General features: G+C 43.1%; 1 protein-coding gene across 4 annotated transcripts in view; it reads left to right on the top strand.

The window, feature by feature from the left end:
• The window catches only part of UBOX5 (U-box domain containing 5), an 83,576-nt gene extending 72,410 nt beyond the window's left edge, over positions 1–11,166 (top strand). For 3 of the 4 annotated variants that reach the window (XM_029593754.1, XM_029593726.1, XM_029593736.1), the window contains one exon: positions 10,326–11,166. In XM_029593754.1, the coding sequence (XP_029449614.1) occupies positions 10,326–10,534 (209 nt within the window). In that variant the 3' untranslated portion in view covers positions 10,535–11,166. The remainder of the gene's footprint in view (positions 1–10,325) is intronic. The other variant, XM_029593744.1, reaches the window with a different exon arrangement.
• The last annotated feature ends 1,005 nt before the right edge of the window (positions 11,167–12,171 follow it).

Genomic DNA, 12,171 nt, shown 5'->3' with positions numbered 1-12,171 from the left:
CTACTAACAAAACCCTTATTGTGCACATTATCACCTTTTTTGGGTGTTTTGTTCGTCTCCTTTTTATGTTGTGGGACAGCCTGTAGCTAGGGATTTGCCCATGTGTGAGGACTACCATCCTGCTTGACCTCTGAGAAAGCAGAGTTGTGTATCTGTAACAGGTATTCTCCAAGGACAGCGGACTGTTAGTCCTCACAGAACCTGACCGTCACCCCCCCCAGAGTTGGGTTTCTGCTACGTGGGTTTCTTCTTTATTTTTATCCTTCAATTATATGTTATAACACTGAAGGGGACCTGTGTGGATGTGTGATATAATGTATGCTGAGCATGCTCAGAGAGTCCAAGTCAAAATTCTAGAAACTCCGACAAACGTATTCTCTGCCGGGCTCCATCCGATAATGTCAACCAGGTGTGAAGACTAACATCCTGCTGGCCTCTGAGAACACCTGTTGCAGGTAAGCAACTCTGCTTTCTCCATATGACCCTCTAACATAGGTAGCTCAGGAGAAGGTCACTACCGGGAGTTTCGAGCCTGCTTCTCAAGATGACCTTGTATTGATAGCAGAGAAAGATGGTTTTTCTCCAGCTCAGGCCCAGAGGACACAGCAGCCTGTCAACCATATTACAGAAATAATGAAAACTTTCTTTACCTCTCTGGTGATCACTGACAAGGAAGGGCACCCTTCAACCTCCCATGCCCAAAATGGGGGATCTATTCCCACAATGGGGAATTATTTTAGCGCCAAAGGAAATCCTGTCAAGCTCCCATCTGTGGAAGTTAGGCCTTCTCTGCTGGACAAACCATCAGTTTCTGTGAAGGGGTCTAGCCAGCAATCTGAGGATGAAGCACAGGTCATGATCATCTCTGACTTTCCCTGGGAGTTTTCCTCTCAAGATGACTGAAGACCTATCCTGATCAGTTTCTTCATCATTGGGTCATCGGTTATTGTTTATCCTCTGGTAGTTTAAAGGAGAAATATGTGGGGATCCTCTCAGACTCATTACTTGATCTTCCAGACCATTCATCCTTTCTTAATCCAAATTTTGGGAATAGTCTGGGAAGTCCATCGGCATTTATGTCCAGAGGAATGAGGACCCACGCACAGAGGTCTTTGGGTTGCTTTGGATTATTGAAACCTCCTCCAAGCTAGCAGCAATCCCGATACATCAAATTCTTTGGGACCTGCAATCGAGAATATGGAACAAGCCAGCCTTCTGCCCAGAAGCTGGATTTCAAGTATAGAGTACAACAGATTTCCAGTTTTGGCATAGTTCAGCTGTTCCAACAGTCAATGGTAGTGGAATAGGCTTTGAAAAGGGGCTAAGAAGACCTGGATATTCTCCAACACGCTCCCAGTAAGGAACCTAGCCTAGTGGACAACTTTAAGTAGAAAGTCTTCCAGAGTTTGATGCTGAATACCTGCATTCCAGCCCATCAACTTTACATGGTTCAGTACTTGACTGCATTAACAAGCTTAAACCTCTCATGGAATCTCTGGATAGAGAGAAGATGCATTTTCCCCAGGCTCTTCTGAATGCTGAAGTTTGAGAGACAGCTTAACAGATCAGCATATGAGTCTTGGTATGGCAGCTACTGCAGTGGCCATTGGAGCTCGTCAAATGGCCTGGGTAAGACATCTGACAAGTTGGCCAGTGTTCCATGCTCCAGTGATCATCTCTTTGGGGATAAAGTTAGAGAAACTGTTGCCCAAATTAAGGAACAGTATGCTGAGTAGCCTTCCACCTCCAGATGTTCTCTTTCTTTTGAGTGTCCCTGTTTTCAGAGATCCCTCTTCTACCTGTGCTACCTCAGTAACAGCTTCTGGTCAGAGGACGCACGTGTGAGAGTTGTCAGCCTAAGGCACTGCAGCAATCTGAACCTAAGCCTAGTTTTTGACACCTGAATTTTGGACTTCATCTCCTGTGGTAATGGGGGTAGGATTCAGCTATTTCTCGAGGAATTGATTAAGATCACCAAAGACTATATTCGGTCCTCAAGGTTGTGGAGTCTGATTACCATTTGTGCTTCTCCCGACTTCCCAGTGCTGCACTAATGTTTAGCCTTCAATCCTGATCAGTCTCACTTGTCTTAAGGTGGAGTCACTCAGTCAGCAGGCAATAGAATCTCTCCTTTCTGAGAACATGGCAAGAGGTTCTAGTCCTGCTATTTTCTTATCCCCAAGAAGTTAGGGGAATTGAGATCTATTTTGGATGTATGAAGACTGACTAGGGGTTTGTAATGGGAGAGGTTCAAGATAAATGCTCTCCATACCATTTTACCCTTCATCTTAGCTGAAAAGTGCGAAAAGCGTAATATAAAAATCTAAATAAATAAAATAACACTAGTTGTGTGCACTGGATTTTAAAGATGCATACGCTCATATTCCCATCCATCTGGCACACTGGAGATATCTCAGGTTCATGGTGGAGGAGGAAGCATATTACCAATATGAGGACCTGCCCTTTTGGTCTCTCTGTGGCCCCGAGAGTAGTCGGTAAATTCTTGGTAATAGCTACGCATCTACATTGTAAGGGGATCTGTACTTTTCAATATCTAGATGACTGGCTTGTGACAAGAGCTTTTTCCACCAAGGATGCTGGACTCCTTGGGAAGACTGTTCAGCTCTTTGTCCCTGGGCTTTATAGTCATTTTTGCCAAGTTGAACCTAGTTCCCATCCAGAGAATCAAGTTCATCAGGGATTCGATAGAATTGCAGAAAGAGAGCATTCCTTCCATAGGAAGGAGCAAATCTGTCTGGGCATTGGACCAGGGCTTGTTGCAGCAAGACCGAGCTATGGCCTGGGCAATCCTGGCTGTCCTCAGACACATGATGGCGGCAGTGCATGTGGTCCCCAAGACAGAGCTGAACATGAGAGCTCTCCAGTGGTCCTCCGCTCTGTGGGATCAGCTGCATTGGCCTCTGTCATGTACTATATATATATATATATATGTGTGTGTGTGTGTGTGTGTGTGTGTATATGTATTAGATATAGATATATATATATATATTTATATATATATATATATATATATATATATAGTAAATGACATATAACTACAGGATTGAAAATGACCCTCTATTAGTGGCTGACTCCATTGATCCTGAATGCTCCATTGATCCTGAATGATCTTCCAAGCGCTCTGACCAAATTACTCCAATTCTATGTAGACTTCATTGGCTCCCCATGTCGGAACGTATAATATTCAAGATAGGAATGACAGTTTTTAAATTACGTGTTTCATCTTCCGATTTTTGGTTTAATGCTTTACTTCGGATCCATAAGCCAGCCAGAGCACTTAGGTCTTCACAACTAAATTTACTTGAGGTTCCTTTGGTGAGATTAGCCCATTTATATTGTACAAGAGAAACATCCTTTTCTATAGTGGCACCTAATTGCTGGAACATGATTCCATTTGATCTTCGATCCATTGAAGATGTCAAAAAATTTAAAACTGCTTTCAAGGAATATTTGTTGAATCGTGTGTATAATTGTTAAAAGAAATACTTGAACAAGTCAATGCATATGGTAATGAAAATTAGATAATATTTGATTAGTTAGTTTCTATGAAACTATTTTGTCTGTATATGTATTCGTTTGTGTTGCTTTTATTATGTGTGTGTATTGTGTATATCGCCTAGGCCTAACAGTGTTAGGCGATTAATAAATTTTATAAATGAAATGAAATCTGGAATGCACAATTAAACTCTGAAATTGATCTGGAATGCACAATTAAACTCTGGAATTTGTTGCCAGAAGATGTGGTTAGTGCAGTTAGTATAGCGGTGTTTAAAAAAGGATTGGATAAGTTCTTGGAGGAGAAGTCCATTACCTGCTATTAAGTTCACTTAGAGAATAGCCACTGCCATTAGCAATGGTAACATGGAATAGACTTTAGTTTTTGGGTACTTGCCAGGTTCTTATGACCTGGATTGGCCACTGTTGGAAACAGGATGCTGGGCTTGATGGACCCTTGGTCTGACCCAGTATGGCATTTTCTTATGTTCTTATGTTTGAATCCTACCTCAAAAAGTGACACTGATGATGGATACGTCCATTACAGGGTGGGCGCACATACATAATCCTCCCAAGCTAAGGGAACTTGGTCAGCTACTAAATGTCTGTTCCAGAACTACTTCTTAGATCTGTAAACTGTCTGGCATAAATTGAAAGGATTCACTCATTTCCTTCAGGGAAAACAGATTCTTACCCAAACTGATAATCAAGTAGCAATGTTCTGTGAAAACAAGCAAGGGGCCTCGGGGTCCTGAACCTTCAGACAGGAATCTCAGAGAATTTGGGAGTGGGCTATCAGTCACAGGGCTTTCCTTCAGGCAACTACCTTCCCAGAGACTCCAACATATTGGCAGATTGCCTCAGAAGAGTTTATTGACCCCATGAGTGGTCTCTGGACCAAGGGGTGACAAACAGGCTTTTCAACCTTTGGGGTTGACCACCAGTCGATTTGTTCACATCAGAAAGCAACAGGAAAGTCGAAAAATGTTATTCTTCAAAGAGAACTCAGATCCTCTTTGGATGCTTTTTTGCTAAAGTGGGATGCAGATCTGCTTTATGCTTTTCCTCTACTTCTGCTGGTGACAAGGACAGTTCAGAAGATGCTCAAGGATTGAGCATTACTCATTGTCACCCCTGGCACGGCTCAGACAGGTTTGGTTCTCCTACCTCATTAAGTTGTGAGTCCACCCTCTGATTCTTCTGGGAACCGATCCAGCCCTGCTAACTTTGGATGAGGGTATTCTTTGTTACCTGAGCTTCCTCTCCCTGAACTTGATGGCATGGACATTGAGCATTCAGTAGTTTCCTTGTTTATAGCTCTCCAAGGATGTTGAGGACATTGTGATTTCAGCTAGGAAGCCTTCCACCAGAACGGCGTACATATTTAAATGGAATTATGTCTCATCTTGCTGTTAGGCAGGCTCTCTGGTCCCATTTGCCTGTAATCCCAAGGATCTGCCTCAGTACTTGTTCTCCCTACCCTCATCAGATCTCAATACATCATCAGTGAATGTGCATCTTGGTGCCATTGTTGCCTACCCACCTTCAAGTGGATGGAAAATTAATATCCTTTCACCCTGTAGTAGTAAGACTTATGAAGGGCTTGTGGCATACAAAGCCTCTGGTTGTGAAACCACCTGCTCCATGGGATCTCAATTTTAGCACAACTGAAGAAGCCTCCCTTTGAGCCTCTGAAGTCAGCTTCTTTGAAGTTTGTGTGAAAATGTCTTTTGTAGATGCTGTCACTTCAGCCAGAAGTCTGCAAACTACAGGCATTAGTTTCATATGTCCTGTACCTACAATTTTTTCACAATAGGGTGGTGCTCTGCATCCATCTTATGTTTCTATAAATATATGTTTCTATAAATAAAATATCTAAAGTGGTTTCTTCGATTCACTTCAATGATTGTATTGTCCATGTTCTTTCCAAGATCACCTAAGCACAAAGGAAAGAAGGCCCTCTATTCACTGGACACCATCAGCCACCACCACCTCCTGACACGGCTAGAAAGCATCGGCATCTCAGGAATAGTTCTTGCTTGGTTCAAATCCTATCTCTCTAACAGAAAGTTCTCTGTGAAAATTGGAAACAACCTATCTGCCTCATACCCCCTACAACAAGGAGTCCCGCAAGGCTCTTCACTCTCATCTACCCTATTCAACATTTACCTCACTCCCCTCTGCCACCTCCTCACTGACCTTAAACTCAAATTCTACCTTTATGCTGATGATGTACAGATCATCATTCCCATTCACAACTCCATATCTGACGCCCTCGAGCACTGGGAAAAGTGCCTTGCAGCCATCAACGCCCTCCTCACCAACCTTCAGCTTGCTCTCAACACCAACAAAACGGAACTCCTTCACATCTCCTCGCACCCCCCTGACCTCCTACCTAACGACCCTAAACTTAACCTCCTCACAGCTCAACCCTCCGTTAGAGACCTCGGAGTCCTTCTTGATCCCAACCTAAGTATGAAACATCACATCAACTCCATCCTCAAAACTGGCTTCTTCAAGCTAAATGTACTAAAGAAACTCAGACCCCTGCTCTACGCCCATGACCTCCGCACAGTGATCCAAGCTACCCTCACCTCCAAACTAGATTACTGTAATGCCCTCCTCTTAGGGCTCCCATTGTCTTCTATCAAACCCCTTCAACTTCTGCAAAATGCTACTGCAAGACTCATTACAAACACACGCAAACATGACCATATTACCCCCATCCTCAAGGATTTACATTGGCTCCCCATAATGTCCCGTATACACTACAAAACTCTGACCATAATTCACAAGTCCATTTACACCCACAACTCCAACTGGCTCGACCTCCCTTTCACTGCCCCCCTGTCCATCCGAGCCACCAGATCTACCAACAAAGGCACCCTACACGTTCAATCCTTGAAACAGGCACATCTCTCCTCCACCCGAGACCGTGCCATCTCTATTGCCGGGCCCGTTCTCTGGAATACACTACCTGTCCACATGCGACTTGAACCCTGTGCATTTAAATTCAAAAAGAAATTAAAAACTCTCCTGTTCAACCATGCTTACACAGAATAACTCCCTCCACTCCCCCCTCGCAGTCCCCTTTCAGGTAACCTCCTTATTAAGGAGACTTTCATTGTAAATTGTTTTGGTTATTACCTTCTTGTTCTCCTATCCTTCCTACTGCCTTTCTGTTCTTCCCCCCGCCCAGTTACATTCCCCTGTTGCAATGTATTTTCCAATCTTTCAGTTACTATGTGAACCGGTATGATGTCCCCACAAATACCGGTATATAAAAGTTTCTAAATAAATAAAATAAATAAGTGGGCCTTAGCCTATTACCTGAGGAGAACTCAACCACATCATCAGACTTCCCAGCTGTTTGTATCCTATAATCCCAACAGATTGGGCATGGTTATTGCCAAACATATTTTTTCCAACTGGCTAGTGGAATGTATTATGTACAGATTAGGTGTTGGCTGGCCTTCAGATCATAGACTATTATGGCTTATCAAGTAAAAGCCATGGCTACTTCAGGTGCTCACCTAAGAACCATCTCCATCTGTAAAGCTGTAACTTGATCATCAGTTCACATCTTCATGTCTCGCTACTGTCCGGACAATCCATCAAGAAGTGACAGTAACCTTGAGGAAGCAGTTTTGCACAGTCTGTAAATCCAGTAGTACACTCTTCACGGGGGAGCTGGGTTGTTTATTTAGTAAGTACTCCACTGTGTAGCTCTCAGCTTGGGCCTTCTCATATGTCATGACTAATCCAGCTCTGCTTGTCAACAAAGAAAGAGAATGGACTTATCTTAAATGGAGTTCTCCATAGACAGTGGGATGAATTAGCCATGCTTAATACCTGTCCATCTCCATGGAGAGTTGACTATCAACTAAACATAAGCTCTGCAATGGACTGAGATGCCCACAAGGCAGTGTGCATGGGAATGCCTGCACATAGTAGCAAAACTTTACTGAGATAGAAAGATGGGTCTGTTTGTCATCGAATGACATCACCCACGTGTCATGGCTAATTCATCTGCTATCTACAGAGAACCCTATTTATGGTAAGCAAACTCATTGTCTTAATATCACTGTCCACTTCATGAATATTTTCCCTCGTTTTCCTCTGCACTTCATTTTTTTCTAGTCCAGTATTAAGGTAAATTGCATTGTTTTTTGCATATGTCCTACCCTTCCCAAAAGCATAACATGTGACATTCCTGAAGTACATTGTATGAGGACTAAGAGGTTAATCTAAAAATATGTATGCTTAGGAGTAGCCTAGTAGTTAAAGCAATGGGCTACAAATCAGGGTTCATATGACACTGGGCAAGTCACTTTACCCTCTGTTGCCTCAGGTACAAACTTACAGGGAGATGCATTAAGCCACAGCAGAGTTCTAACATACGTTAAACAGGGTATATCTTGCAATATAGTCCTATCGCGTGATATACTGAGTGATATTTTGCATAGCCCTGTCCAGATTCTCTCCCCTATTACAATGAGCTGCTTTGCATGCTTTTTGCAATCATGAATTTTGCTAATCCAAGCAAAGCAGTCCACTAATAGGCGATCTCATGTTGTTAACTTATCCCAGCCAATTTAGAAAGTTGTCAGCTGCAATAAGTTAACACCACCTCTGGAGGAGCCACATTAGGTCTCGAGGCTCCTGAGTTAGATTTAAAGGGCCATACAAAATTTAAAAAAAAACAAAACACATCTCAAAAAATGAAAAAGTGTGAGGGGGTCAAAACTGACCCCTTGCTCATTCCGGGGCCGCACCTCGAGGCGGCCCCAACATGCCAAGAAAATTTGTTTTTAAATATTTTGTTTGCGTGGTGACAGCCCCTTCAACTCTATCTGAATAAAAGAGAGTATTTCCCCCCTTCCTCCTACCTCCCCATGGTAATACCAAAATATGCTGGTGTATAGGGGGACCTCGCCTTTCCTCTCCATTTCCCAAGTGTAAAAATTAAACCTGTTTCAAATAGAAACCCCATTCCCCATTCCCCTTTCCTCTAACCTTAAAAGAGCCAAAGCAATCCTGTGTTAGGGCCTTGAGTGCCCCTTAACCGCAGGCCTTTCAAAATGACTCCAATCTGGCCTTGCCCAGTCACATGACTGGGTAAGGTCTGGTGCCCGGACTGGGCAAGGAGGTGCCCCCTGGACCTAGCACTGGGTAGCTTTGGCTGTTTTATGATTGAGGTATGGAGAGGGGGTTCCAAAGGGTTGGGGGAAAAGATTTAGATTTCCACTTGAAATATTTATTTTACACTTGGGGGGAGGGAGAGGTTTGGGGGGGGGGGTCCCTATACACTGATTTGTTTTACTGTTCGGGGGGGGGGGGGGTGGAAGGAAAGGAGGTCAATGCCACCACATATTTATAAGGAAACGGGATGGGGAAGAAATACTTTTTTATTCAGACAGAGTTGGAAGGGCCGTTGTTGCATGACTTTTTTTTTTTTTTTTTATAATATTTGTTGGTCGGGGCTGCCTCACGTATCGGCCCTGGGGTGAGCAGAAGGTAAACCTTGACCTCACATTTTTTTTTTTTCCTTTTTTGAGTGGGCTTTTCTTTTGGCATGGCCTTTTAACGCAATGGCGGTCCCTTGAGGTTGGGGCCGCCATTGCGTCTTAAAAGGCTGATGCTGCTTTGTTTTGTTGCGAGACAAAATGCCGCGTTACAGCCATGATGTTTTTTCGGGGAAGGGGCCCACTATTGTGGCGATTATCCTTCCATGATAGTGGGACCCCTCCTATGAAAAAACATCCTGCGAGGTTTATTGCCTCTAGGCCTTAGATTGTAAGCTCTCTGAGGACAGGGAGATATCTACAGTTCCTGAATGTAATCCACTTTGAAGTGCCGAAAAGTGGACTATAAAGAGAGAATAACTATATGTGGCATATTGGAAGTCATGCCTGGTTATGATACACCATTGCCAGTGTCTGTATCTAAAAAAGACAGAGTGAAACCAGAAAAATGCAGAGAAGGGCAACAAAACTAATAAAGCGGATGAAGCAGCTCCCTTATGAAGAAAGGCTAAACAGGTTAGGACTCTTCAGCCTGGAGAAGGAGAAGAGGATATGGTAAAGGTTTATAAAATCATGAGTGGGGTGGAACAAGTAGATTAAAAGGATGGTTATTTACCCTTTCAGATAATTGTCTTTGAATTATATTTTCAAAGTGGATTACATTCAGGTATTGTAGGTGTTTCCCTATTCTGGGAGGACTTTGTTAGTTTTTTTTTCCCAAGTGATGCTGAAAGTGGCCTACAGTCCAAATGGGGTACCTGAGGCCCCAGGACCCAAGGGGTGTCAGTGAAGGAATCGGGATTTGAAGCCTGGGTTCCCTGGTTTTCCCATCCCATTGCTCTAACCTAGGCCATGCCTTCTCTCCTTCTACATAGTGATTAGATAAGATCTTTGAACTGCCAGGCAGGTATTCTTTCTGTATGTGACATACATTTCTATTTTGGAAAGGATTTACATGTTTCTTTGCACAGAACATATCTGCATATTTTTATGCACATGCTTTCATTCATCAGGCCCTGGTCACACACCTCCATTATACCCTACATGTGTGCGATAGAAGGAAAACATCACTGCAGGGACGTCTATGCAAGTCATAGTTTTACCTGTTGCAAGCATCTCTATCACTGATTTATCATTTGTCACTGATAAGAGAGACCCATTCATAACTCATGTATTAAAATCGTGCAGAGGGTATATTATATTTCTTATGTATTCTGTGTGTTTGGTTAGTTTTCTATTGCCAATTCTAAAACAACATCCAGTTTTTCTCGCTTGGTTTTCCAGAGCAGAGTAGGAGTACCACGGGTCAAGAATGTGCATCCTGTTCGAGGACATTTTCTCCTTATTTCAAAACAGAACCAATCTACCAGCTTCCATGTGGCCACATTATGTGTCGTCCTTGCATAGCTGAAAAACACAAGTTGTCATCGGTATTGTGCATGAATTGTAAGAGGTCAGTTGCCACTCGTGATGTGCTGAGAGTCCATCTTTGACTTGCTTTCCCAAGTCATTCAGTTGTATCCTGAATGGATCCGTAAGAGAAAGAAACCATCACCATTGGTTCTCTATTCACTTTGTAAATAGAGCAAAGCAGAATGCTTAAATGTAAAATGGCTGTAGAATAAGTGTTCGTATGCTCATGCATATGGTTATGAAAAGGAAACGTTTGAAGCTCAAAGTGTGGCAATATCTGTCTTTTTAATTTTGCTTCCAGAGTTCAATTGAAGATTTGCTTATGTTGTAAACACTCAGTGATGGGTTTGCCTTCATCACAAAAAGCAATTGAGCAGTAATTTCCTTATGTATGACTTCTTCCGCTTTCACCCATCCCGTCTGCTTATTAACCTGCTGCTGACATGTCGGCCAGCTTAAGACCATCCCTGGAGGATCTGCGCATCTTTCCCATAGGGCCCCATGTCAACTTCAGCCGTTGCAAAGGTGCATTTGGCAGTGTCCTCTGCAGAACTCTGTCTAAAGGCAACACTTTCTAGAGCTAATTTCTCTACAGAAGTGCATAGCACGGGTTAGTAATGTCATATAGAGATATAAACTGCTTATATTTAGTTTGCCTCTTTGTAAGCCCAAATAATTTTTACCAGATGGTTGTGCTACCTTAGCAAGTAGTGGAGGAGGAGTATCGCACAAGCTAAGGAAGAAAATTGCTGTTGAGCGAGGGAAAGCTATAGTTCAAAGCTGAACTGTAAAACAGTTATTTTGTTTGGGGGGTGCACGGCGTTCATGTAAGAAAAGTGGAAAATACTTACTTTGGACTTTTAATTGCCAGAAACTTGAAGTGTAGGTGAAGGGAGGAGAGGTAGAAGTGGAGTGGGCAGTTTGACTCTCTGGTGCTGTGCTGCAACGTTGTCTGCTTTCACCAGAAGAACTCTGCAGTAATGAGGGGGGGTTTCCTAGCTTGACACTTTGCTGCACGTCTGCAGAAGAAGTTCTGCAGCTCGAAGGTGCTCCTCTCAGAGTGTCACAGCCCGCAGGAGGCAGGCACAGAAGAGCCGTTGGCAGAAGCAGTTTACTGCAGCCACTTGATGTAATCATTCTGAAACTTGAGGAACCAATAGGGTGCGCTAGGGTCCAGTGATTGCAATGCCAGGAGAGGCGCTTAGTTAGCATTACAGATCTCATGACAGCCCTGGCTAGATGTGCTCAGAATAACTGCTGCTTACCAAAGATGATGCTTCTCAGGCCATTCGGACATCAAAACCATTCCATCTAACTTTCATCGCACCATGAGAATGCATGAAACGCTGTGTTGATGAGCATAAGATGCGCAGCTATAGCAGATTGTTCACTGCCCTTTTTACCAAAACTCCAAGCACTTACTCATTGGCATGTTTGCCTTTTAGACTGAAAGTTGATAGGTGCCAGTCAAATATATTCCTTTGAGTATTCTTTGAGCTGCCTTCCTTCTGAATGGTAGGCAAGGTCCTCCAGAGGAGTTGTGAAGTACCCATCGTACATTCTCTAACCCCACCGCCAAATATTTAGAGATTAGAGAGAACACTCTCTAAGTGCTTACTTAATCTCAAGGCAAGCAGCTAACACACGGGATGTATTGCAAAGAAAATTTTAAAAAATCATGGTAATTATCTTGTGTGAAATACAAACTGTAGAAAAG

The sequence above is a fragment of the Rhinatrema bivittatum genome, chromosome 1, assembly GCF_901001135.1.
Source record: "Rhinatrema bivittatum chromosome 1, aRhiBiv1.1, whole genome shotgun sequence".
NCBI classification, from domain to species: Eukaryota; Metazoa; Chordata; class Amphibia; order Gymnophiona; family Rhinatrematidae; genus Rhinatrema; species Rhinatrema bivittatum.
Note: the sequence above shows the minus strand (reverse complement) of the source record. Positions and strands in the feature narration are given on the sequence as shown.